General features: G+C 43.0%; 1 protein-coding gene and 1 long non-coding RNA gene across 3 annotated transcripts in view; one reads left to right on the top strand and one right to left on the bottom strand.

Moving 5' to 3' along the window:
• Positions 1 to 24,727, bottom strand: part of ITK (IL2 inducible T cell kinase) — a 56,805-nt gene that overhangs the window by 13,520 nt on the left and 18,558 nt on the right. For both annotated transcript variants that reach the window (XR_004135951.2, XM_010987245.3), the window contains exons 2-8: positions 21,194 to 21,298; positions 19,630 to 19,711; positions 17,298 to 17,426; positions 13,704 to 13,744; positions 11,798 to 11,949; positions 8,106 to 8,171; positions 5,081 to 5,135 (exon numbers count right to left, since the gene is read on the bottom strand). Coding sequence is in view for 1 of the 2 variants with exons in the window: in XM_010987245.3 (XP_010985547.1) it covers positions 5,081 to 5,135; positions 8,106 to 8,171; positions 11,798 to 11,949; positions 13,704 to 13,744; positions 17,298 to 17,426; positions 19,630 to 19,711; positions 21,194 to 21,298 (630 nt within the window). In the remaining variant the exon portion in view is untranslated. The remainder of the gene's footprint in view (positions 1 to 5,080; positions 5,136 to 8,105; positions 8,172 to 11,797; positions 11,950 to 13,703; positions 13,745 to 17,297; positions 17,427 to 19,629; positions 19,712 to 21,193; positions 21,299 to 24,727) is intronic.
• LOC116152342 (uncharacterized) overlaps positions 1 to 24,727 on the top strand; it is a 61,237-nt gene that overhangs the window by 21,562 nt on the left and 14,948 nt on the right. The window contains exons 2-3 of the long non-coding RNA XR_010380407.1: positions 11,100 to 11,160; positions 16,039 to 16,101. This is a non-coding gene — a long non-coding RNA (uncharacterized LOC116152342). The remainder of the gene's footprint in view (positions 1 to 11,099; positions 11,161 to 16,038; positions 16,102 to 24,727) is intronic.

The following is a 24,727-nucleotide window of genomic DNA, read 5'->3' as shown; positions in this document are numbered from 1 at the left end:
GAGCTCTGGAAAGTTCTCATCACAAGGAAAAAACTGGAACTGTGTGTAGAGATGGATGTTAACTCAACTTATTGTATTAATTATTTTGCAATATATTCATAAATCAAATCATTATGCTGCACACCTTAAATTTTAGTCATTTTTTAAAAAAATTTTCTTGAAGTACAGTCAGTTTATAATGTGTCAATTTCTGGTGTGCAGCGTAATGCTTCAGTCTTACATGAACAGACAGATATTTATTTTCATATTTTTTTTCACCATAGGTGACTACAAGATATTGAATCTAGTCCCCTGTGCTATATACAGTATGAACTTGTTGTTATAAGTCAATTATATCTCACAAAAACTGGAAAAAGAAATTTGAAGCTGAGACCTGAATCTTCAGATCTCTGCTGTTCGACCTTGACCGTCCTTTCCCAAGGTCATGCGCTAGGGCTGCCCTAGCTGTTGCGGGAAAGCGAAGGAAGAATTGAGGGAAATACAGACGATTTCTTGTCCTAAGATATCGTAGTATTCTAGGACAGTCGTAGGACTGTCTTTGTACACCCAGAATTTACTTTAATGGTTTTGTATTTTGTGAATTTTTCCCCTTCTTTTTCTTTTTTCATTTATTTTGTCTTCTTTCTTTTTTTGCTTTTCATGAATTTTTTTTTTAAATTCAAGAAAATGAGTTGTAAATCTTTCTGGACCCATGGTGCCATCATATGCCCACAGTTAGCTTCCCACTTTCTCCACTGTGTGCTCTGTGCATAATCGGGAACAAGGTGAGGACAGAGGAGAGCTAACCAGATTCTTACTTTCTTTTTCTCCGATACACATGTAAACTGTTTATCTAGTTAAGACCCTTCTAATTTTCCTTACAAATCATCCTTTTAAAAAAGAGCTTTGGTTTTCCAAATACTAGATTTTCCCCACTTTGGGGTCAGTAGTTTATTCAGTTTCTGAAGTGAAGGCGATTTATGTGACACCAAAACTCCCGGATTAGTGCATTAGATTTTAAAACAGCTTTTGAGGCATAATTTAGATACCATGAAATTCTCCTGTGTCAAGTGTACAATTCAGTGATTTTTAGCAAAATTATAGAGTTGTGCAACCATCACCACAATCTAATTTTAGAACATTACCATCATTCCCAAAGGACACCTCTATCATATGTACCCCTGCCACACTAATATGCCTTTCTATAGATTTGCCTATTCTAGAAATTTTCATATAAATGAAATCATATAATATGTGGTCTCTTGTGACTGGATTCTTACACTTAGCATATTGTTTTCATGGTTCATCAAGTTGTAACATGTATCAGTCCATTCCTTTTCATGGCTGAATAATATTCCATTGTATGGATTACACCACATTTGGCTTATCTATTCGTCAGCTGCTGGGCATTGAGGTTGTTTTTTAACCTTTGGCCATTGTGAATAGTGAGTCTGTGTCTGGCTTCTTTTACTCAATATCATGTTTGTGATATTTATCCATGTCCTACATGTAGCATTGCTTGTCTTCAAGATTTCTCCCCTTTTGCCAAATATTGAAGTTTTTGCTTTTGCCTTGTTGAAATGTGATGGGTTAAATGCAAGGCAGGAAGAAACAAAACTTTAGCCAAGGCAGATGTTATCTGCATGTATAACTTATTCTAAAGGGAAGCAGCATAGACCAAAAAAACCCAGAAGTCTCTCAAGTGTCTGTGAAGAAGGGAGTGGGAACGTCTGTTCTATTTAAGAATGTTTTGCTGTTGTTGTTATTCTTTCAAAGCAGCCATTATTATTTTGTTAAGTCTGGGATTAGAGAGGGGCCCAACTGTTAACAAGAGCAAAGTAACCCACAGGCATCAGACGAAGGAGAGGTAAGGTTTGCAGCCAGCTCTGCCAAGCATGGGAGGCTGTCAGGGCTCTTCCTCCATTAATGGCTGCTCTAGGTGGCATTCAGTGATGGTGACAGGAAACTCTGGTTTGGGGCTGTGGCAGCCCAGAGTTCTGAGGGAAAGGAAGCATCCGGCATGTGCCTCACCACCTACTTCCTGCAAGGGCCTCAGCGGAAATTACAGCCACCAAGAACGGTGGAGTCTAAAGGATCTTTGCTCCCATCACCGCCATGCAAAGGGGCACCGATCGGGGCAACGCAGCCAGGGTGGGCTGGGGAAGGGGCTCATTCCCACGGGATGTAGTCAGGGTCTCAGTTTACCTTTTATCACTTTATCTAGAAAAATAAAGATGCAACAATAGAAAAAAAATCATGCCAAGAAGGTAAAATGCATGGATGGGAAATATAGGGATAGGAGAATAGAACTTAACTCTTATATTCCCTATTAGGAACCAGAGGAAGTAAGTGATGAGTCAGTATGGAACCAAGTAGAAACCAGAGTCTAGTAATGACTTAGTTCAATTTCTCTTCCTCCATGAAATAGTTCTGATTCCTCTAGAATCTTCTCAAAACCCTGAGTCCACTGAAAGCCTGCGGTATATTCTCAGTTTATCTTAGACTACCCTCTCTTTTCTTCAGTTTGTCTTGTTTCCCACTGGAGTCTAAAGCTTACTGAGGTCAAAGATCCTGTCTCCAGTATCTCTAAGCGCTTAGCTCTGTGCTCAGCAAGACGACAAGGTACGTGAGTTTCTACTGAGAAATCCTCATAAAGGAAATGGTGCAGACATGTCATAATCACGACGGGCGCTAACTGAGACGGCTGACATGGTGTAGACTGCCTGTTACTTATCCGTCACTGGTAAACACACGAGGACTTTTGGAGAATCCACAAACACCTGAACTTGCTCTCTTTGAAGAGAACAAGGAGCCCAAGGGCAGACCATCTCACCTTGTCCTGTTTGCTAGCTGCCTCCTCACCGGCAACTTAACCAAAGGAGAAAAGCCAGGTTCACTGCCCCAAAATATGGCTGTGAGCCCGCCTTCTCCTCTCCCCTTTCCTCTTTCAAAAATTATACTTTGGCCTTTGATAGAATGAATCAATCTATCATCAGTTTCCCCTGTACATTAGCAACCAGCCCTCTGCCTTTAGACTGTTCTTTGACAACATTGGTCATCCCTCCCCATTCCCTTCCTGATACCTTCCCAGGTCCCCGTCTCTCAGCTCACCCCTCCCCAGTGTCCAAACTTAAAATGGTTACCGATTTGGGTTACCAACTGCCTCATTTAGTCCAGGACTGAGGTAGGGGTGCTCCTGGGACACAGGACTCAGTTTTAAAACTGGAACAATCCCTGGAAACCAGGACGATTTGGTCACTCCAGCATCGTTCTATCCAGGAGAGATTTGACTGTCCTTTATGACTGGATCACCGCATTCTGTTGATTCTTATTTTGTGGTTGGCTTTATTCCTTTGATAACTGTGTAAGTTTAAAAAGCTAAAGCTCTAATCTGTTCTTAGAAACCATGATCAGTACCTACATGTAAACTAAAAAAGAAAAAGTGCAGTATACTGTATATACGTATTTACATGCACATAATGTATATGTGCAGTCAAACTAATAATTCTACCTAATAGAACTGAAAAAGGACGAAAAGATTCTTTTTTTCAAATCTATTTAAATGCATTGGTTTTTATTGATTGATTGGGGGGGAATTCGTGTTTTTGTTTTGTCTTTATCGGAAGCACTGAGGATTGAACCCAGGACCTCCTGCATGCTAAGCATGCACTCTAGCACTGAGCTACACCCTCCTCCGAAATTCTTAAAGATAGAAAATACCTTCAAACCATAACTGGAAAATGGTATATGGTAAAATGGCAGGGATCGGGTTGACGTTTTGGCACAAGGAAACTAAGGCCTCCATCAACTCCTACTTAACTGTTTACTGGTCTCACTTGTGAGGCTTGTGTTGGCTATGGGTCATTAACATTACCTGAATATTAGACAGCCCTGGAGAGATTTTTCTCTAAATTACTAATGCTTGAATCCTACCTAGAGATTCTGATTTAATGAATCTGGGGTGGGACCTGGGCATTGGTATTTTTAAAATATTTCCCAGGTGATTTTACTGTGCAGACAGGCCTGAGAAGCACTGCTGTAAGCATATAAGCTGATAAATTGATTGATTTTTCTGTGGAAAGCCTTCTCTCAATACCTCCGCACATTTGGTTTCTCTTCAAGAGCCATAAACGTGCAATTTTCAGTGCTACTCTAAGTGGTCTGTGGATGGGTGCCAGTTGGCAAGTTGTTACTGGTCCACCACCAGATAAAAAAAGAAATTGAGAGTAAGCGTTTAGAATCTTTTGATAGGAATCAAACAGAGTAATTTTATGTCTAATGAATCTGATACTAAGAAAAAATTGGACTTGCATTTTTTTATGTCTTCACTTCTTATTTTTCTTAGTATCTTTTCTAGGAATTCATTTTTATTGCCTTTTACAAACATAAGTCTATGACAAATTGGAAATTAAAAACCAACCACAGAAAAGAATCCATCCCCACAGATACTTTGAGAAGCACTGCCTTAAAATAACAAATGCTTTTCTGATCCAGGAAGAGAGGGTTTACCTTGCATGCCAGTCAACTGATGGCAGGTGCTTGGAGCACTGTTTTGAAGGGTCCCCAGCCATGATCTCTGATCCTGCCTCGGCCAGAGGACCAGGAGCAGAGAGTGGCAGGATGAACCTGGGAAATTGTCCTCCCTGACTTCATCCAAAGCTTCCCTGTGCTCACTGAGAAACTGAGGCCCAGAAGGAAGACGAGATGTCCCCAGAGTTACACACTGAGTTGGAGACAGAGCAGCGGCCAGGACCCAGTACTTTCCCCACCACACCATGCCTTCTCTCTTCTCAACCCTCTCTCCCTGAATCCTGACATCCCTATGGCTCTCGAGAACAGGTGCATGAAAAACAAGTTAAAACAAGTGGTGTATTTCACATACTGCATGTCCAGACTGAGGCCTTTGACTCCCCCAGTTTTCTTACTCTGTTGTATGCTAGCCCTATAAACCCCCAGAATATTTTTCCCAGCCATGATCACCACTGTTAATCTAATACATCAACTCATTGAATTAGCACAAACCACAGCATGGCTGGGAAAAAACAAAACCAAACCACAGTTCATTTTATTGGAAGTCAAAAGGCAGGTTAGGGAGACTTACTGTGTCCAAAAGAAGTTTTTCAGCTTTATCTCGGCTGATACTCTTATTGTACCACCTGAAAGCAGGAAAAAGCCATAGGTCAATAACATTTTTAAAACATTTCATTATTTACTTATAAGAGACAATGCCAGACAACGTTTTGTTCTTTTCCTGTTTCCTACCAGTGCTTTCAAACTCAAAAGCAAAGATGTGAACCATTTCCAGGTAATAAAATGTTTAACTGGAAGGGAACAAATGAATCAGAATTGGTAAAATATTGATAATTGTTGAAGTTGGGTTTTGGGTACATGGAGGTTCATTATATTTTTCTTTCTACTTTGGTGCATGTTGGAAATTTTCCTTGATAAAATTTTAGAAAGCATTTCTCTTCTGCTCTATTTCACAGGTCGGTGGGTGGTTATAAGTAGGTTGAGGCTAGGACAGCGATAAAAATTTAATATAACTTTGAAAGTGTGGCATATATCCTTTTAAAACAATTGCAGTATTTTTCTCTGTAAGAGTGATTCTCAAGATCTTTTGCAAAGTAATTGTATTTTCTTCCCAGCTGCACAAAGGCTCCTACACAAATGACATTGACAGTGTCTCATAAGACAAGTTTATCTTTGTAAAAAATGCAAATGTAGAAAAACTTTAGACATTGCTGTCATTCCTTGTCAAAGGAGTGCTAAATTTATTTGCTGAATAAACTAAAAAAATGTAATGGATATAATCTGCTAAAAATAAGGTAAATATTCACATATGTTCTACGTGTTACAAAGCAAACTTCAAAGTTAGTTTAAAAGGACACTGTCTCATGGGGTTCATTATTTAATTTTCATATTGCTTCATTTTGTGTTTCTGATTTTATTGTACAACTATTTGTATTTCTCCAGATTTCAGGATAATTTTCTCAGGATAAGCGTGTCATTTCTTCTCTGGGGAAATTTTAAAAGTCAGATTTTCTATAAGAAATTTCAATAATAGATTAAATATGTAAATAAAAAAGAAAGTAAAAGATACTAGGTTTTGAACTTTCTCTCTGAACTTAGCTACCAAAGACTAGATCTTAATAACCTGGAATAATAAGTCAGACACTTGGGAACAATGCAGTGTGAAGGAATGATCTGGCTAAGGGGGAATAATGAATCTAAGTACACCATTGGTTCAATGTCATTTTCATAGTTTGGCTTTCATTAACACGCTTACTGCTAAAAGCTCTTCTTCATACATGTCAGGGCATTTGAAACCAGAAGTCCATCTCTTTGCCTGGCTGGCCAGTAGTTTGGAAGTATGGAATATCATACTCAAGCAAGCAACAGCAGATGGCATGTAACATAGATGCAGTGTGGTATCGCTCTTGGAATTTTAATGACTGATGACTCTGAACTTGAATTACACAAGTTTATATATATACAAGGACGCTAACTGACTTTTCATAAAGGTTCCATTAGAACTGCCCAGGTATGAGCTTTGGCATCTTCAGTACATCCTGATTAGTCTCTTTTTTGCATTGGCCGTACTTAGGCTGAAATCACATCTGTGGCCAGTGGACTCCATCAGACTTTGCTGGGAGGAAAGCTCCAGCCATACTCTGGTGAGAACTTCAAGACTGCAAAAATAATAAGTTAATGGGCGGCTCACCTATCACATGTCAGAAAGTGTTATAAGTAGGTTATGAAACTTGCCCAAGGTCACTGAACTAGTAAAAAGTAGGCAGAATGTGAACCCAGGCAGTCTGGCTCCAGAGTCCATGCTCTCACCATCACATCGGTTTGGATTTGTCTAGTTCCTCATGACTGATTCAGGCTGTGTGTGTTTGGGCAGGAGCATCACAGAAGTGATGCTGTGTCCTTCTCAGTATGACACGTCAGGAGGTGCACGGTGTCTGCTTGCCCCGTTACTAATGTGAACTGGGATCGCTTGCTTAAGATGGGGTCCACCAGGTATTTCCTCTTTGTTATTATTAATAAGTGATTTGACACTATGTAAATATCAAACTTTCACCCCCTACTTGCGACATTCACTGGTGATTCTTACCTGAATCAGCTGGTACACTGACTTATAAAATGGTGATTTTTAAACTTTACCATTCCTTCTACATTCATTAGTTGGCATTTTACTGTAAGAAAGAGCTTTTTTCTCTTGTATATTTATTTACTTAATTATTTATCAAGCCATCTATTATTATGTGTTCTTATTTTGTTCAATGGATTTTAGTCCATTACTGTCATTATTTATTTTGACACTCAAATTGTCCCAGATTTGGTCAGAAGGAGCATTTTAAAGCTGACTTTTGTACTCATCTGATATGTCTACATTATTTCACAAAAAAAATGTTGAGGTGTACCTCTTTACTTTTTGGTGCAATAAAGTGTTCCAAGTTCATCTTTGTTCTTTCCCTGCCCTGATTCTGAATCTCCAAGGCATTTCCCTAAGAAGTCCTGGTTCTCTTTAGTGGGAAGTATGATTTAGAAACCAAGATTTGGGTGTGCACATCGCTACTGTGGTGTGATTGTTTCTGGGCTTTCCAGCAACCGAACTAGGAAGTATATGTACGTGGTGAGTACATTGCACTCTACAGTTGGATTTTATTAAACGTTCCATTAAAATTATATCCATGGGAACTCTTCTTTTAAATGACAGCTTGAAATAACACAAGGTAAGCACATATTTAATACTCATTTGTTTGTCCTCTATCTTGGTATTGGATGTATTGCATTAAACCATGTTTTAAATCAATTTTCATTTGATCCAATGTTCATAGTGTTTTTTCCTTCTCAGTTAAGACCAATAGTCCCAGGATTCCTGGAAGAAGGTTTTCTTTTTACTACAATATGTGCAGGCATCTGAGAAGTATCCCTTAGATGAGAGGGGAGGTGGGTGTGCATACCTTCCTCTTCTCCCATTTAAAGTGACCTTCAATTGTTTATTTAGAGATCAAAGTATGCAGGTCAAGAAGAGAAAATGCCTGGTACTTTAATAATCAACCAATAATTCATTCCTGACCTTAGCGCCATGTGTTTGGAAAGCAAACAAAACATCTTACTCGTAGGTTTCCAGGTTATTTGGAGACTTTTCCACCAGGTAACTGCTTGGCACGTATCCTTCATGCCTGTTAAGAGAGAAATTCGTGTTTAGACTAATTAGTGTTATAGAACTAATTTTCACAGCTCCATTTTATAGGTTTAATCAACTAAAAGTCTTTTAAAGATGAGGAAGCCTCATGTTATTTGGCATTCAGGAGACATTTTAAATTTTTTGAAGAAGAGAATTGCAAAATATAACAACCTCAAGTTAAAGGCTATAGATTTTACCACTAAAATATGAACCATAATAAATAAGTAGCTACTTTACTTTAAAAACTGCTTGCTAATCTCCTCATTGTGAAATTTCCCCTACTGGAAAAAAGATTAATATTCAGTCTCTGTCTTCTATTAGGAAACATTTGTGTGTGTGTGTGTGTGTGTGTGTGTGATAATCAGCATTTTTTTCCACTTTAGTGTTAGCATTTTATAGTCAGGAAACCAAAACAATTAAAATATAAAAAATTACTTTCCAACCACAGGTCCCAAAAGATACTGCCAGTCGACCTTGTAAGCTTTTAATTTAAGGCCTCCCTAATATTTGTTGTTAATTGAGCTCCTTAAAATAAACGGTGAAACATGAGGAAAAAAGGATAAAATTATGCTGGAATTGGGGTTGGGACTTTCTTTTGAGCAGGAATAAATAATTGTGCATAAACAAAAACATATGGATCAAGAAACCAATAAGAAAATCGAAATAATTTACACTTGTGTGTAGCTTTGTCCTTTTGAAAGCATTGTCACATTCATCACCCTATTTAACACTACAAGGTGAGAATGGCTTTCCCTCCACTCTCAAGGCCTCTGACTCTGTACCTGTAAAATGAGGGGACCTCAACTAGATCACACATCAGACTCCTCCAGACTCTGCCAATCTACAAAACGATGTCTGATAATTTCTTGCTCTTTATCAAGTGTCTTAATTTTTTGTATAAGGTCATTTTTCAATCTAGTGATTATGTTTAATGGGGAGTGTGTAATCTATTTCACAGAATTGTTTTGAGGTTTTTGGTGATACCAAAATGGGAGATCTCATATCTTGTCATGGCTGAAGCTGCTAGTCAGTCATGGCATGCTGTCTTTGGAGAACTGAATACCCATCCTCAGAATCATTCTTAACCCAGTGCTCAAGGCAGTCAGTGCCAACTGATGGGGATCAACTTGTTCTGAAATTTGCTATTTCTTTTATGTCTTTCTTTTGGAATTACTTTTAATTATGGCTGGTTTTGCCACATCATAGTTTTACAATTATATTAATAGGTCAAATACTATGTTTGCTTTCCTATAGAATGACTGTGTTTTAATATGCCAACCAAAGCTGGGTTACCTACAAAATGATGATCATTCTCTTCACTTGTGTGCAGATACAGAATTTACAAAGCCCTTTCACTTTCTTCATCTCACTGATTTTCTCAACACTCTGAGATATCAATTGGATATTATCATCTGTGTTTTACAGAGAAGGAAATGGATTCACAGAGGTTAAGTCCTGCACAACAAGAGCAGCTGACACTCAAGTCCAAGTCTCCCCTTCTCGTGTACTTTCCTCCAGACCGCACTATTACAAAGCAAACTGGGGAAATTCCCATACACCCATTGGCCTCTGGGGTGTCCTCTTCGATGCCCTTTGAAGTGCAGAGTTGAGCCTTTCCACGGGCCACTGAACAAAGGGTAGACTGTCATTTGGGGAATTGAGACCCAGGAGAAGACATTTCCTGGCACATTTGTTGTGCTCCGTAAATGTCAGTTGATTGAAGGGATGAATTTCCGAGTACGTTCCTCTGGTGTTGTAGAGTCTTGAACCTGTTTCGGATATGGGCCTCCTCAAAACAGGCAGAGAGAAGGGGACGTGGCTGGCCTCGTTCACTCTCACGAGCCGACTAGAGAGAGAGGTTCCAGGTGAGGGGCCCTGGGGTCTGTCCTCAGCTAGCAAGCAGCACCGCCCCCAAGACCACAGTTCTTGATCTAATCTTACTTTACACCCCTGCCTCACTTCCCCTGCAGTGGAGGTGATGGTTAAAGAGAAGGTGCCTTGAAAATGTAAGCTTTGGTGTATGCAAAAAGTAAAGCCTTAACCCCAACAAATTTGTGCACCTCTTTTTTTACCCATCAGATTGGCTTTTTTTTTTTTTAAAGTTTAAATGATACCCAGTATTGGCACTCCCATATCCTGTTGGTAGGAATGTAAAATTTGGCAAACTTTTTGAGGGATTTATCTTTCAAAATTAAGATGTCACATAGTCTGACTCACCAGTTCCACAGTGAGCAATATGAGATACGTATTTTTTTCCTGAAGAAAATAATTATTTTCAAAAATATATTTTTCAAAAAATATATGTGTATTTCAAAAGATTGCCAAGATACATGAGCATGAGCAACAAAAGATCTTCATTGCAGCCTTGTTTGAAATAACAGATAAAACAACCTGAAAACTAAATGTCCCATCATAAAATCTTATTTAAATATTTATGATACAAGCATACGTTTCAAAACTATACAATCATTTTTTAAAATAACAGACTTGTATGTGTTAACTGAAAAGATCTCTTAGATTATTAAAGGTTAAAAGCAAGGTGAAATCCTTAGTGCAAATTAAAAAGGATGCATTTGTAGATGTATAGCTTTTTTGCCTGGGACGCACAAGTAAGTTAATAGTGAATACTTTTAGGACTGATGTGTGGGTAAGTGGAGGGTGGTTTGTTTTTAAGCATATTTCTCTCTACTGTTAGGTTTTTGTTTTTTTTTTTTAAATAAAACATTGACATAGGCTATCCATGTTGTGATGATGGAGTATTTTTTTTATATTTTAAATTAATAATAACCTCATACTTTCAATGTGTTTAAACTTTTAATACTAATTTATAAGGATGCAGTGTTGTGAATATTTGCAAAATATGGGAAACAACCTAAGTGCCCAAGAAGGGAATTTGCTAAATTATGGTATATTTTTATTTTAGATTTGTGCAATCACTGAAATCACCTTCTGGAGATGATTCTGGAGACTATTCCAGGGCACAGGTAAAGACCTCCGATATTTAAAGGAAAAATTAAAGCCTTATAAAGCAATGTGAATCTGACACTTTTAAATTAAGCACTAGCATCTAAGTCACATATATCCCACTACATTCTGAAGGCCTATGACAGTAACTTTGCTGTATTTCAAACTGGGTCATAAGATTTTTTTCATTCAAAAGTCCCAGAGCGGGCAATCGGAATTTACACAACTTTATTTTCTCCATGAATCATTTGGATGGCTAGTTCAAAGATTGTTGGTTAAACTAACCCTCCACAATGGGTTGTATCTCCAACCTCACTTAAGCACTTGAGAACAATAGTGCTTTGTGGAACAGGTTGCCATTCTCCCAAACTGTGGACATCAGTGGAAAAACCCCAGGAGATTTTTAGATGAGTTTGGGGGCTGGGAGAGCTTGATGGGGTGCAGTGAGCTAGCAGAGCAAGTGACTGCCTCCCAGCCACTTCTGAGAAATGGAAAGACCCATTTCCACCACTTCTTCCTTCCTCTTCCTTCTGCCTCTGCCCTCTTCTCCTAACTCAGTGCCGTCATCATGCGGAGATAAGCAGGGAAATCATCTCGGCGTTTCCTTTGTCCCCATCTCAACTCAAAAGTTGGGACAGCAAGCAGAGGCTGCCTTACCCGTTCCTGTCCTGAACTCTCCACCAGTGAATCTCGGAGCTGTCCAGCAGGTAGTACTCCTCGTCCCGCTGCAGCGTGAGTTCCTGGGGATCGTTCGTTTCATAGTCGTACAAGGCGATGGCCACAGTTTCTTCAGGTTCCCTAAGTGATCGCTGGGGGCGGGAAACAACAAAATCAAAGACATAGAAAGGAGGTAAACTGTGGAACAGGGTCAGCGAGTCCCTGAGCTGTAATTTGCTCTTGGATCTATGCCAGACCAGGCACCAGTTCCTACAATCCACTGGGGAAATTCGCTGAGACCACGTGCCTTCCTCTAGTTGGCTTTCTTTAGAAGCTAGGATTATGGTGCTCTGTATGACACAAAGACATTCAGTACCTGGAATTCATCACCTCGCCCGTTCTATGTGGTCAATTCTGACTACGGTGAATTCCAAGCAGCCATTCTTTTCACAAAAGTCTGCTGGCTTCTCTACTCAAACCATGCCACAATTCATCGCCTCTCTGCCAGAAGCACCACGTTCTTGGCTAAGGTGACATAGTCAACACTAAATCATTCAGTCCATGCTTGTCCGATTTTATTTGTGGGTTTGCCCAGGTCCATAGAATCATAGACTATTAGACCTGGGATGCCTCTGAGATATCAATCCACTCTTTTGTTTAGAATGGGGAAACTGAGAACCAGATGGGGAAATGGATGTGGCCAAGTTTAGCAACTGTATTAATCTCAGGCTTTCTCTCCTGTGTCGTGTGGGGTCCCTGTTCCTCTTGTGGGCTCTTTTGCCTGTGTCTCTAGTTTTGAGTACCTTCCTTAGGATGAGATACTGAAGATGTGACAAAGAGACAGTAAAGCAAACAACCACGAGGGTTCAGGATGGGCACACCTGCTAGAGGTTTTGTGGGAGAGGAAATATGGGAAGAGATTGACATTACTGGCTAGAATGGGACTTGGTGCTGGGAAATCCAAAGTTCTCTGAATACACTGAAGCACTTGGTGGCATAAAAATACTGGAGATTAAAAAAATGGGTAGTCATACTGATACAGTATGTCATCCCAGCTGAGCCCAGGTTGGAATTTGAAGTCTAGGTATTTGTGGCGCTTATGTGGTGGTGTATTGGGTACTACAGATAGGAGTCTATGAGCCTGAGGTTTTCACCTGAAGGGCTAATGGAGGAAAGAGCTGAGTTCAAAGACTGAGTTCAAAGGAAGATAGGAGGGAAATGGCACAGTATTCATCTTGTTACAGGCCCAGGTAACTGGGCCTGGGACTCTGCATGTCTAATGAGCTCCCAGGTGATGCTGATGCCATTGGTCCTTGGACCACACTTTGAGACCCATCCCTCAAGTTAAAGACTACCACCCAAGAAATTCTGCAGCCATCTAGCATGACTACTGAATTGCTGAATGGCCTTGGGCCTGCAAACCTCTCATGGGACTTCCTTTCCCAAGCTTTCACATGAGAATAAAACTATGACCCTCGGAAGCAGCTAGAACAGACAGTGAGTTTCTATATAGCTAGTAAAAGTGTAGACATCCTTTGAAGAATATAAAGTATTCTCAAATGTATGCTTCCAAAATGCTGGTATGTCAAAGGGTTATATAGCTGTGAGCTGTCATGTGCCCCGATCTGGTCAGGGGGCTGGACACACAGTTGGGTACCCATAAGTGTTTATTGAGTGAAGACAAGATGGCAAGAGGTGGGATTTGGCACCTGACTCATCTTCTTCTGTGGACAGATCCGTGAGACAGTTCAGGCCCAAGAAACCCCCAGTGTGGCGTTCAGATGCACCATGGCAGTCAGCTGTATTTGCCCCATATTTGAGAAACGCAGGCAGGAACACGCCTGGGAGAGCAGCTGGCCTGCGGCGCCGTGGGCCACCCGCGCCCGGCCCCTGAGCACTCACTCACCCTGTTGTCTTCAGGGGTAGGAGGAAGAGGCTTCTTTGAAGCTGAAACGAGAAAAACAGAGAAATAAGCCTGAAACCGAATGTGCCTGACTGGAGGTGAGCAGCCGGGGGCTTTTCAAAGAAAATGGGCCTCAAAGAGAACAGCAGCAGGAGAGGGTGAGGCCCAGTGCCTGTGTCTGATCTCTTTCAGCCTGGGGTTCCCAATTTTGTTTTCTAGGAGACACGAGAAACTTCCAGAAGCCAATATCCCGGGCCCCTCCTCCTGTATTCCCAGGGAAAGCCTAGTCCAGAGGGGCTGTCACTGGGTCTTGGGGTGTGTCCTTCCCAGTGGGCACAGAGCCGCCCACGAAGGCACCTCCACCTGCTAAGCCAGGACTTGGAATTGGTGACTCAGGGGGACCGTGACTCACTGGCTTCCTGATGCCCTTGTGGGCTTGAGGAGCGGGGGATAAGATGAGAGGTTGCCGGGCTGCTCCCTGAGAGGTCTGAAATCCACTTTCAGTCATCTTGAGGCCTCCGAGTATCCGTTCTTGCTGGCTCCCCCAGACAACACCCCAACACCTCTTTCTCTCTGTTTCTCTCTTTGTGTCTCCATGTCTCCCTCCCTTTCTCTCCTCTGTCTCTTTTTCTTTCCTCCTTTCTCTTCTCTTTTCTCTCTCCCTTCCCCTGCCCCCACTCTTTCCTTTCATCTCTTTGTTTGTGTCTCTTAGTATTTCTCCTCTGAGGCATTAAAAAGTTCAAGTCCATAATCCAGGGACAGAGGCTGTGGGTCTGTGTGTCTGGGAGGATGTGTGGCAGGGGAGGCAGTGCCTTGGCTCCCGTTCGGCTCACAGGCTTCTTTAACAATTAGAGGTAAGGAGGGAATGGCTGCGTCAGTAGGCAGTGAGCCCCTCCCCTCTGCGGGAGGCTGGCTTGGAGCGGGGCAGCCCATGTTGGGATGTAGTAAGTGGAGACTCACACATTGACACTGGAGTCCAGGCCTTGTGCTAACTCCTTAGGCAAGGGCAGGCTGGGGTACTGGGTATGCAATTAACAGAGAAGAGGGAAACAGACATGATAGGAAACATGGTTCCCCTCAAGCGCTCAACTTTGAGCTGGGAGACTGGAGTCCTAACCCCAGCTCCACCACGTACAAGCTCTGTGGCCGTGGGCCCCTCCCAGCCCTGAACCTGCTGGGCCTGGTCTCTCTTCTTCCTCTGGCATTGCTCTTGCCTTTCTTCCCCTCCCTCCGTGGGAAGTCTGTGTGTGGTGAGACCAGGGCCAGTTCTGGTTGCAGAAATGGGTGTTGCTGTGCGTAGAGTTTAGCAGAGCCCATGTTTACTCAACTACCTCTGCCACTTCCCGGTCATATACACACACGCTATCTCAGCTTCAGATTCTTCTGTCCCCAAATACAGACTAGTAGACACCATGACCATTTATTGAGAGCTCACTGAGTGCCAGCAGCTGTGCTGAGAGCTTTCCACAACCCCACTGAGTCTCCCGACAGCCCCTCAAAGTAGCTAATTATTACCATCATCCTCATTTTACAGATGAGGACAGTGGCACAGGGACTCAGAAAGCGTAAGTGACATAAATGAAGTCACAGACCAAGGAAGTGAAGGGGCTGGGACTCACAGCAGGTGTTTTTCATCCCGAAGCCCCATGCTGTTAGACCCAGCCCAGCACATGCCCAACACCGGGAATCCTACGAGCCTTCGCCCAGAGCAGACAGTCATGTGCGGTGTGCACAGTGCAGTGCGCTTCTTGAAAACTCTGCTCTTAATTCAGTCGAAACTTTGGTGCATGAGGTTATTTCAACCAAGTCAGAGGAAGGTACAACGAGGACATGCTCAGATGAGGAGATGACAGTAGGTTGCAACACAAAAGCAAGACCTTCAGCAGAGTGGCCAGGCAGTGGCTAGACCCTGGCTCCATGTGGCGGGGAGCTTAGCTTGCACAGCCCTGCCCTCATGAGTCATTCAGATGTTCTCACACCTCAATCATGTGTCCACACTCAGTGGAGGGAAATACAGTGCACCCTGGAGAGCAATAGCTGCTAAATGCTTGGTGAGAATTGCAAAACGGAAACATAGATTCAAAGAGTTGCAGAATTGGAAGGGGACTTAGAGAGTATTTCATCTTAGGGCCCCTAAAATTTCCCTTTCCATTTCAGAGATGACGACATTGGGGTCCTTGACGGCCATACAACTCATCCAAGGGCCTACAGCAAGGCTCTGGCAGGAATTTGGAGACAAGATCTCTGGCTTTGGAAAGGGCTTTCAGTCAAGCCCATGCCATCCTGTACTTGCGGTGGAGCCCACCCGCATAAAACCTTCCTTTTTTTTTTTCATTAGATACCAGCCTTCCTGAGTATGGACCACAGGGCTAATGCAGAGAATCACTGTCTTCTAAACTAGGTAAATATTCTTCTGCGCCAAGGGGCTGGTAACCTTGAGCTTTCTCTCCCAAGGTGGAGGGCGAGAAGTGGTGGTTGTTAAAGTGACAGTAGTAGGGGCTGCAACTCAGGAAGCCACAGAAAACCCAGCCACGTGTTACATTTAGCACATCCACCTTGGGCTGTCAATCTGAGGGGCTAGTGCCAAAAAGAAACCGACAGAAGAGAAAAGCTAAGTAGGGTAAGAGAGGTTGAGAGGAGAGGGCGGTGGGAGCAAACAGTTCACATGATCCTTCATTCCTACTCAGCCATGGCTTTGAGAGCTCTTCCTCGCTGTGTGACCTTGAACTTACTGAACTGCTCAGCATTCTTTCTTTAACATCACACCATCTACCCCAGACGGTTGTGAGGAATGGGGGCATGACGCACGAAAAAGTGCATCAGAGTGGAGTTGCCCTTCTTTGGGGGTTTGGGTCCCAAAGTCATCACATAAGGTAAAATCCAGTCGCAGTCCATTCCTTAGAACCTGGGTCTTTGACCTTAAAGACCAAAAACACCAATGTCTTCTGTTTTCAGTTTGCATTGAAGCTGTGCCCTCTTTTTCTCTAAGACTGTGGAGGTGAAGGGCAAGCTTGAAGTGGAGGCAGGGAGAAGCCACAGGGTAAAATAGCAGCTTATTTTGGTTTTGCTTTCTTCCCCTTTTAGGTGTCTAGAGTTGAAGTCGCGCAATTAAACACATGCGTGATGTGACGCCACCGTGATAAACAGTATTATAGCTCTCTAAGGCTGTCTCTGCAACTTCAGATCTAAGTAGACCGTGCCATTCAAATTTCCTAACTTGAAGGGATAGCAGTGCTTCACCAACTTTACTGTGCACACACATCTCCAGGGGATCTTGTTAAAGTACAAATTCTGCTCCAGCAGAGCTAGGAGGCGGCCTAGAATTTGCAGTTCTAACTAGCTTACAGGTGATGTTGGTGCCGCTGGTCCAAGAACCACATGTTAAGTAGCAAGGAGTTATAAACACATCAGCTTTGAGATGAAAAAACATCAACAGACTGGTGGTGCAGGTGGTTGATTCCTTTCTGAAAATTCTGAGAATGTGCAATTCTGCCCTCAATCCCTGACACCCCCGATGGTGGGAAGCAAAGAGCTTTTACTTCTTACTCGTGGGGAGGTCAGTCATTTTACAAAGAAAGGGAATTCATAGTCTCTTACCATTCTTGGTTGGATCATACTGGGCACAGCCCACTGCAAGCTTCTCCACCTGACCACAGCACCTCCATCTCCCGTCCAACCAGAAATTAGGATGATACTTGGGCACCAAACTGTTGTTATTCCTCGTTTCTGAAAGGGGTTGGCACCAGCAGAAGAGTTATTTCCAGGTCAGTCTATCAAGGGCCACCAGCTTTATAATTCCTTGAGATTGGACCCTGCTGTGTGAACTTGAGTGAAATAGAACCCGAACGAGTCAGAAAAATGGCTTTTCCCCCATACACGTTTATGGAGGAGTGTATGCTGTGTTCAGACATCAGCAGATCTGGGTTCTTGTCTGGCTCTGCCTTGTGTTAGCTGTGTGTCCTTAGGTTGGGCAAGACCCTTAGCTGAGCCTCAGCTCCTACTGTGTAATGAGGTTGTTAGCATGGATCCATGGGACCCACAAAAGTGACTCAGAGGTAACAGGAAGACAGAGTAGGTAGGATTCCCACTCCTCCATCTCTCCCACATTAAACAGTAGCAACTTGGCTTGTATCCCTTCTAGATTTGTGGCTTTAAAGTCAGATTTTGGTACAGGAAAAAAAAGAAGAGGCTTTCCTGATTGAAAAAAAAAAAAGTATAAAAAACGGAGAACCAGACGGATTATTTCTAATGCTCCTTCCTCCTTTAACATCCCGTGAGTAAAACCACCAATGGGCATAGCTGGAGTCCTTTTGATGACTTTGTACCTGAGTGTTTGTTTTGTGCCCATGACTGTTATACTGGAAACTGGAGTTGACCTGGCACTTGCCTGTTCATATCACATTTGAAACTCACAACAACCTTGGAAGAAGATAAGGCTTGTATATTGATTCTCATTTTTCAGATAGAGGCATCGTGGTTCCTGAGGTTTCAAATGGCTTGCTTACCCTCAGTCCCCACAGCTGCTTAGAGACAGATTAATGTTTGAACTCAGCTCTCCTACAAATCCAGGGCTTCAGGCTAACTGGCAATAATAGTCATATGGACTGACTGCTTTCTTTGGGTATGGTACCAAGTGTTGGAGGCATCCCAACTCTTTCATTGCTCACAGTAATCCAATGACTGCCTGTTACTAGGGAGAATTTATAGCTGAGGAAATGGGGACACTGAAATTAGTCAAGGAATTTGCCCAAGGTCATACATTAATAATTGGGAGAGTTGGAATTTTCTCCCTAGCAGCCTGGCTCTACATTTTACATCTGTAAACACTGTGCTGGTTCTGATTATGCCGCCAGAAGGTGAGCCCTAAGGAGTACTCTCACAATGATCTGAAAATATTTAAAGCTACTTGACATTTATTGGATATTGACCTTAGACCTGGCTAGTTCCAAGGCCTTACTCTTAGAAGCTCTGGACACAGGTGCTTTTTTAAAAAAAAAATATTTATTAAAGTATAGTTGACTTACAATATTATATTAGTTTCAGGTGCACAACCTAGTGATTCAGTACTTTTATAGATTACATACCCTACGAAGTTATTATAAAATAGTGACTATATCCCCTGGGCTGTACACTGCCTCTCTGTGACTCATTTATTTTATAACTGGTAGTTCGTACTTAATTCCCTTCATCTATTTTGCCCCTCCCCCTCCCTCCCCCTCTCTCCTCTTGTATGTAGCTTGTTCTCTGTGTATGTGAGTCTGTTTCTGTTTTGTTATAGTTGTTCATTGGCTTTATTTTTGAGATTCCACATGTAAGTGAAAACACACAGCATTTGTTTTTCTCTGTCTGACTTGTTTTACTAAGTGTAACACCCGGAGGCAGGTACTATTATTATTAATTACTCTTCCCTCCTCCGCCCTTTGTTGGAAATAGACGGGGACACCGAAGCACAGAGCAGTTAAGGAAGTCGCCCAGGCACACGTGGCTAGTGAGTGGCCGGGCCAGGATTCAATCCCAGGTGCTCTAAGCATGGGCCCGTGGTCTTATTCTTCATACGATATCAAGAGTCAGCAGGCTTTTACTTAAAGGGCCAGATAGTAAATATTTTAGGTTTTAATCACCAGCAGGCACAATTGGCATGTTATGGAGGTAGTTACATAACCCTTTAACATAGAACCATTAAAAAAAAAAATTTAAAAACATCCCCATCTCAGAGCCTTACAAAAACAAGTGGCAGGCAGGATGTGGCTGACCCTGTACTGCACTGGTTGTTGAGTCTTGGGCCCAGCATGGAAACTTGGGGGACCCTCCACCAACACCCAAGAGGAGAAATGTTGGACTATCAGCTGCTCTTTATCCTATTGTGGGACCCAAGCCTCCCAGGGGACCAAGGCGTCTCAGGGACTCAATCGGCCAGGAGATGCATTACCTTCTTTCAGGGCCAGCACCCAGCGCTGCCGGCTCTCACGGTCTGGAGCAAAAACATACAGAAGGTAGTTGTCGTGCACGACCTGGAGACACATAGAGTTCAAGGTGAGCAGTGCGCCCGGAGATGGATGACTGACAGCAGACCCGCCTGGCTTACTGGGCTGAGAGTGAGGTTGCTGACAAAAAGGCAAACATCTGGGTGATTCGGGGACTAGTGTCCTTGTTATCCAGATGTGTGGATGCTGAACAGATATAGGGTGAAACTCCACAGTCCAGGCTACCCGTCTTAGATTATGTCACCGTTAGGCTATCACTAAATTAAAATAGCTGGGGAAACAGGCTCTCCACCTACCTAGACAGTATTTATTTCTCACATTAATTTTTCAGTGATTAAAAAAATTCTGGCATATGAAAGAGTATGTATGATATGATGTATAATTGAGATTTTAAAAATTTCTTATGTTGAAATAATGTAAGACACCCAATATGTTCCAAAGATAGTACAGAGTTCCCACATTTCCCCAGTGATCATGTCTCATATAACCGCAGTACATTTCCAAAAGCAGGAAATTGACATTCATCCAATGCGATTAACTAAACTACAGATCTTTGGGTTTCACCAGTTTTTCTCCTTCCTGCACTCATTTTTAATTGGAATTTTAACGATGGGAAACACATGTTACTCCTTTTAGGTTCAGAAGTAAAAATTCCATCTCTTGGAGGTCACCTTTCTGGTAGGAAAAAAAGTCCTTTTCTATGCCACATTGAAAAATCGAATATTTACTCCTCTTATATTGGCAAACCAGAATGGTATCCTAGGATGTGCAAGAAAGTATTCACTCCTTCCTCTCCTTCAGAACCATAAATGTCAAGAGTGGTAACAAGATATAGATGACACCACGACCTAAAGACTAAAGATATTTTCCGCCAGTAGAACTTTCTGCAGGGATGGAAATGTTCTAAAATTTATGTTGTCCAATAAGGTAGCCACTAGCCACAGGTGGCTCTTGAAGGTATGGGATGTTTATTCATTCAGTGTGGTTTAGTGAGACTCAGGAGTTAATTAATATTGTTTAAGTTAAATTACATTTAAATTTAAACAGCCATATGTGGCTAGTAGCTATTGTTTTGGATAGCACAACTCCAGGTAGTTCTCAGATTATAAAATCTGAGTCCTTTACTCCAGAACCTCCAACCAATTTATAACCAAGCATTGCAATCCGTTGTCCCAAATCATGAGTAAATGGCCCTTAAGAAATGTTAGGCTTGGGGCCCTTGATAGTTTTTCCCCCCCCTTCAGGAACAGAATAATTAGGACTTTTCTTGAGGTAGGAAGACACGAGGGAAAGGGCAATGAGAAATGACAATGTTTTCGACATTTTGTGATTAATCTCTGTTGAGTGAATACGCGTCATTGAAAGAACACAGCAAGATTTCTCCTGGGGTTTGTCTAAGTTCTAACCCTAGACCAGAGTCATCTGCATCCCACCTTCCCATACAATGACTGAGCATTTCACCCGTCATCCAAGAAATGGGGAACTCATCCCTTGCCCTGGTGGACTTACCTGAAATGGATACTTATAGTGGCATGGGATGATAATGTCACTTTTCACAATCTCGACACATTTGATTCGGGACAGTTCAATGGAGCCCTTCAAAGTGCGCTTTTTCTGTGGGAAGAAAAAAGCACATTACATTCAAGGAAGAGACAATATTTTGTCCAGGTTGCTTCTAGAAACCCGCTACTAGAAGACGTCCGTTGTCTTTGTAAACCCATCCTTCAAATATCCAGAAGCTTGGCCCTCAGTGCCTGAAAAGGACACTCTGAGCAGACTCCTGAGAGACCATGCCACTTGAACTGTCTTCCTGATGGGGTGACTGACCTCCATTCATAGAGCCTCCGTGACATATCCCAGTGACCTTGTGACACAGAGCAGCATTTGCAGAACTTACAGCTGGGATGGGTGGTGTAATCCATGAGAAACCAACCACACACGTGGGCCAGGTATCTCTACTTTGTACCTATCCATGGTCTTATTAGCAGAGTAAGTGGGCTCAGGCTTGATCTGGTTGGTGACACATACCTTGCTTGGAAACTTTCTTTTCTACATCTGCCTTCTCTGTGTCCCTCAGTTGTCCACAGTCCCCCAATGGCACCCTTGTAGGACATTCCTGATTCTAACCATCCCTTCTCCATGCCCCTGTCAAGCTTTATTGGCCCCATGTCTCATTTCCTTTGACGCTTGCTAGATGTATTCCTTGATAACTCATTCACATGATAGCCTTCAGGATTTATAATGATGTTACACATTATCCATTTCTAAGGGTCCTTGTCCTTGGAGAGTGGATCCCAGGGGATGTTGCCCAACGGGACACATTCTATTGGTGGACTATCAGGCTCCATGGAAGGCTAGTTAGGGAAAAGCTTTTGGAGAGCAGGAGACTTTCATGGGTGCCTGGAATTAGGCTTCCATTGAGAACAGAATTTAATTTGGCTGTGGAACCAGTTGAAAAACACTTCATTATAGCTTATCCTTAAGAAAGAGGTAGCAAATGGTGGTGACTTGGGCATAGTTGGAAAATATAAAGTTAGGCTCTGCCTCTAACTAGCTTTGTGACCTTGGGGAATTCATCCAACCTCCCCGAACTTCAATTTCCACATCTGATAAGTGAGGATAATAATGCTTACCCTTTAAGGGTTGATTGGAGAATAAAATATGGAAACAAGCTACCTGGCTTATAATAGATGCCCTCAATAAAGGGTACCCTCCCAATGGAAGAGGTTAGGGAAGTCAACTATGACAAGAGAGTTGTGATATGTGAGGGCACTTGCTGGGTATTTGGGGAGCTGTGACATCATCAAATTCTCCAGAAGTGAGCTCAGTCTTTACTTACTAGTTTTGGACACCCAGCCTGGTTGCTGGCTTTTGTTTGAGTATCTGAGGCCCAGAAGTGAGATGAAAAGAGGGAAGATGTCAGAAGTACCCCCTGTGAATACAGGGACATTTCATACTATTTCTTTTTGTTTTTAATACTTTCTTTCTGAAAACGCTTTCATTCATTTGGAAAAGTACAAAATCTATCCATGACTGTAGCAAATAAAACCATATGGAGATATGTGAAGAAAATATTTCTAGTGTCTTATTATCCTCTCCTTCTCCACAACTCTGAGGTAGCCAAGGTTAACCATTCGGAATGTATTTATCTTTCCCACACATATTTATGGAGTATATATAAACAAAAATGAATGTCTGCTCCACAGAGTGGTTTAAAATGTGCTTTTGTAATCGAAGGATATATTAAGAGGTCAGTCTTCCCTTAAAAGCCTCTGAAAACATGTGCTCTTTGGACCCAAACTATCTTCTCATTTAGAGTCTTCCACAGCTAGAAATACATGCCCTGATCCTGCCCATAATCACAGTCTTTGGAATGGTTCATGTGTTTTTCAAAAGCAGAAGAGGACAAGTGAACTGCCTTTTCAACAACCAGCTGCAGCTACTGGTGATAAACAGGGAGTCTGAGCTTTGAGGTGATTTTGTTTTTTTACCTCTGTTGGGTTATTTCCTTAGTCATATACATAGTAAAATGTAACAGAAGGCTCACGGCAGTAACCTGACAACTCCGTTTGCAGACATTTCTGTCCCTGGGACCCACTAAGTCCTGCATTCCTGAGAGTTGAGACCAGGACATCTATTACGATCTCCCCCAGGCCTAGCACGGTAGCTGGTCCACAACAGGGCACCCAGTTAGGATGCTATGAAAGAAGGGCACCAAGCTGGAACACGGTTTAAGTAATCTCCATCAGATTTAAGGCTAATGCATTTAGCCCTGCAGAAATATTTATTGAGGACCAGCTGTGAGCTAGGTGCTGCGTGCAGGAAATAGAGAGGCGAACACAGTAGACTTTCTCGTGGGAAGGCAGACAATATAAACAGATGCTATAAGGAGATGAAAACAGGTTGACGTGATCAGCTGGTGGTCAGGGCAGACCTCACTGGAGAGAGGGCATCTGAGAAGAGATCCGAAAGTTGAAAGAGGAACCAGAGATGAGAAGGGAGAGGGAGCCCCTAGGTAGAATAGACAGCAAGAGCAAAGGCCCTGGGGTAGGAACATTCTGGGTGAGCATCAGTTGTTAGTAGCCTAGGATCAACATTATCAGGGCATAAAGTGGACGTAAATAGTATCCAGAGTTGTGAATAGGGGTCCAAATCCTATGTGAAGTTCTAAAGCAGCCCTTGCCCAAAAGAAACAAATGTGAACTGTCCACTAATTTAAAAATTTCTAGTAGCCACACGAAAAACAGCAAAAAGAAATGTTAAATACAGCATTTTAGATCTGTGAGTGGCTGGGTTTGGGGAGGCGACGTTTCTGGAAGCTGCTGGAAAGCGCTCCAGTGGCGGAAGTGACGCCAGCGTCCAGGGGGGTGGGGCGTGAATAAAATTAGTGCGCGGAGGGATTACGCTGTGGGAAGAGAGTGGCCGCGCACGCCGTGCTGCGCGCTTCGTGCTGCGCCCTGGTGGAGCGATCCCAGGTCGGAAGGCGACGCGCCCCCGAGTGATTTGGCCCGGGGGGCGTGCGTGCGTGCGATGAGGGACGGGCTCCCCAGCCGTCCGGGGTGCAAGGGAAGCTCTTGGCCGGCGCCTCCCTGTGGGGCCGCGCTCTCCGCGACAGCCGGACGCGCAAGGCCCGCAAAGCCCGCTCTCCCGAAGCCTCGGAGAGAGCCGCGCCGCCGCAGAGCGTGTTCACAGAGGGTCACCGCACGCGGAGCTGCTCCTCGCCGTCTCCCTGCACCGCAACTGCGAGGCCAGGGGCCTTCCCACCAGGATTCTGGGTGTTTCTCCGCCTTCCGTCCCTCCCACATCGTCTAACGGTAAGGGCAGCAGCCAAAGCGCAGGGACTTCGCTCTCCAGGACCCATTCTTACTAGTCAGCAGCCGAGGGGAATTCTCCTGTGGTTTATAAGTTTAAGGCTCTGCTTTCGTAGGAAGGCCACGTGGTTTAGGGGACTTCGTGGCCGCGGATGCTATTTCTGAGTCTCCGTTTTAAATCTTGGGGGCAGCGTATTCCAGAAGTCCTTCCTTCGCTCGATGGGTTCTGTGT

The sequence above is a fragment of the Camelus dromedarius genome, chromosome 3 (assembly GCF_036321535.1).
Source record: "Camelus dromedarius isolate mCamDro1 chromosome 3, mCamDro1.pat, whole genome shotgun sequence".
NCBI classification, from domain to species: domain Eukaryota; kingdom Metazoa; phylum Chordata; class Mammalia; order Artiodactyla; family Camelidae; genus Camelus; species Camelus dromedarius.
The sequence above is the reverse complement of the archived record's forward strand: the minus strand, read 5'-3'. Positions and strand labels throughout refer to the sequence as shown.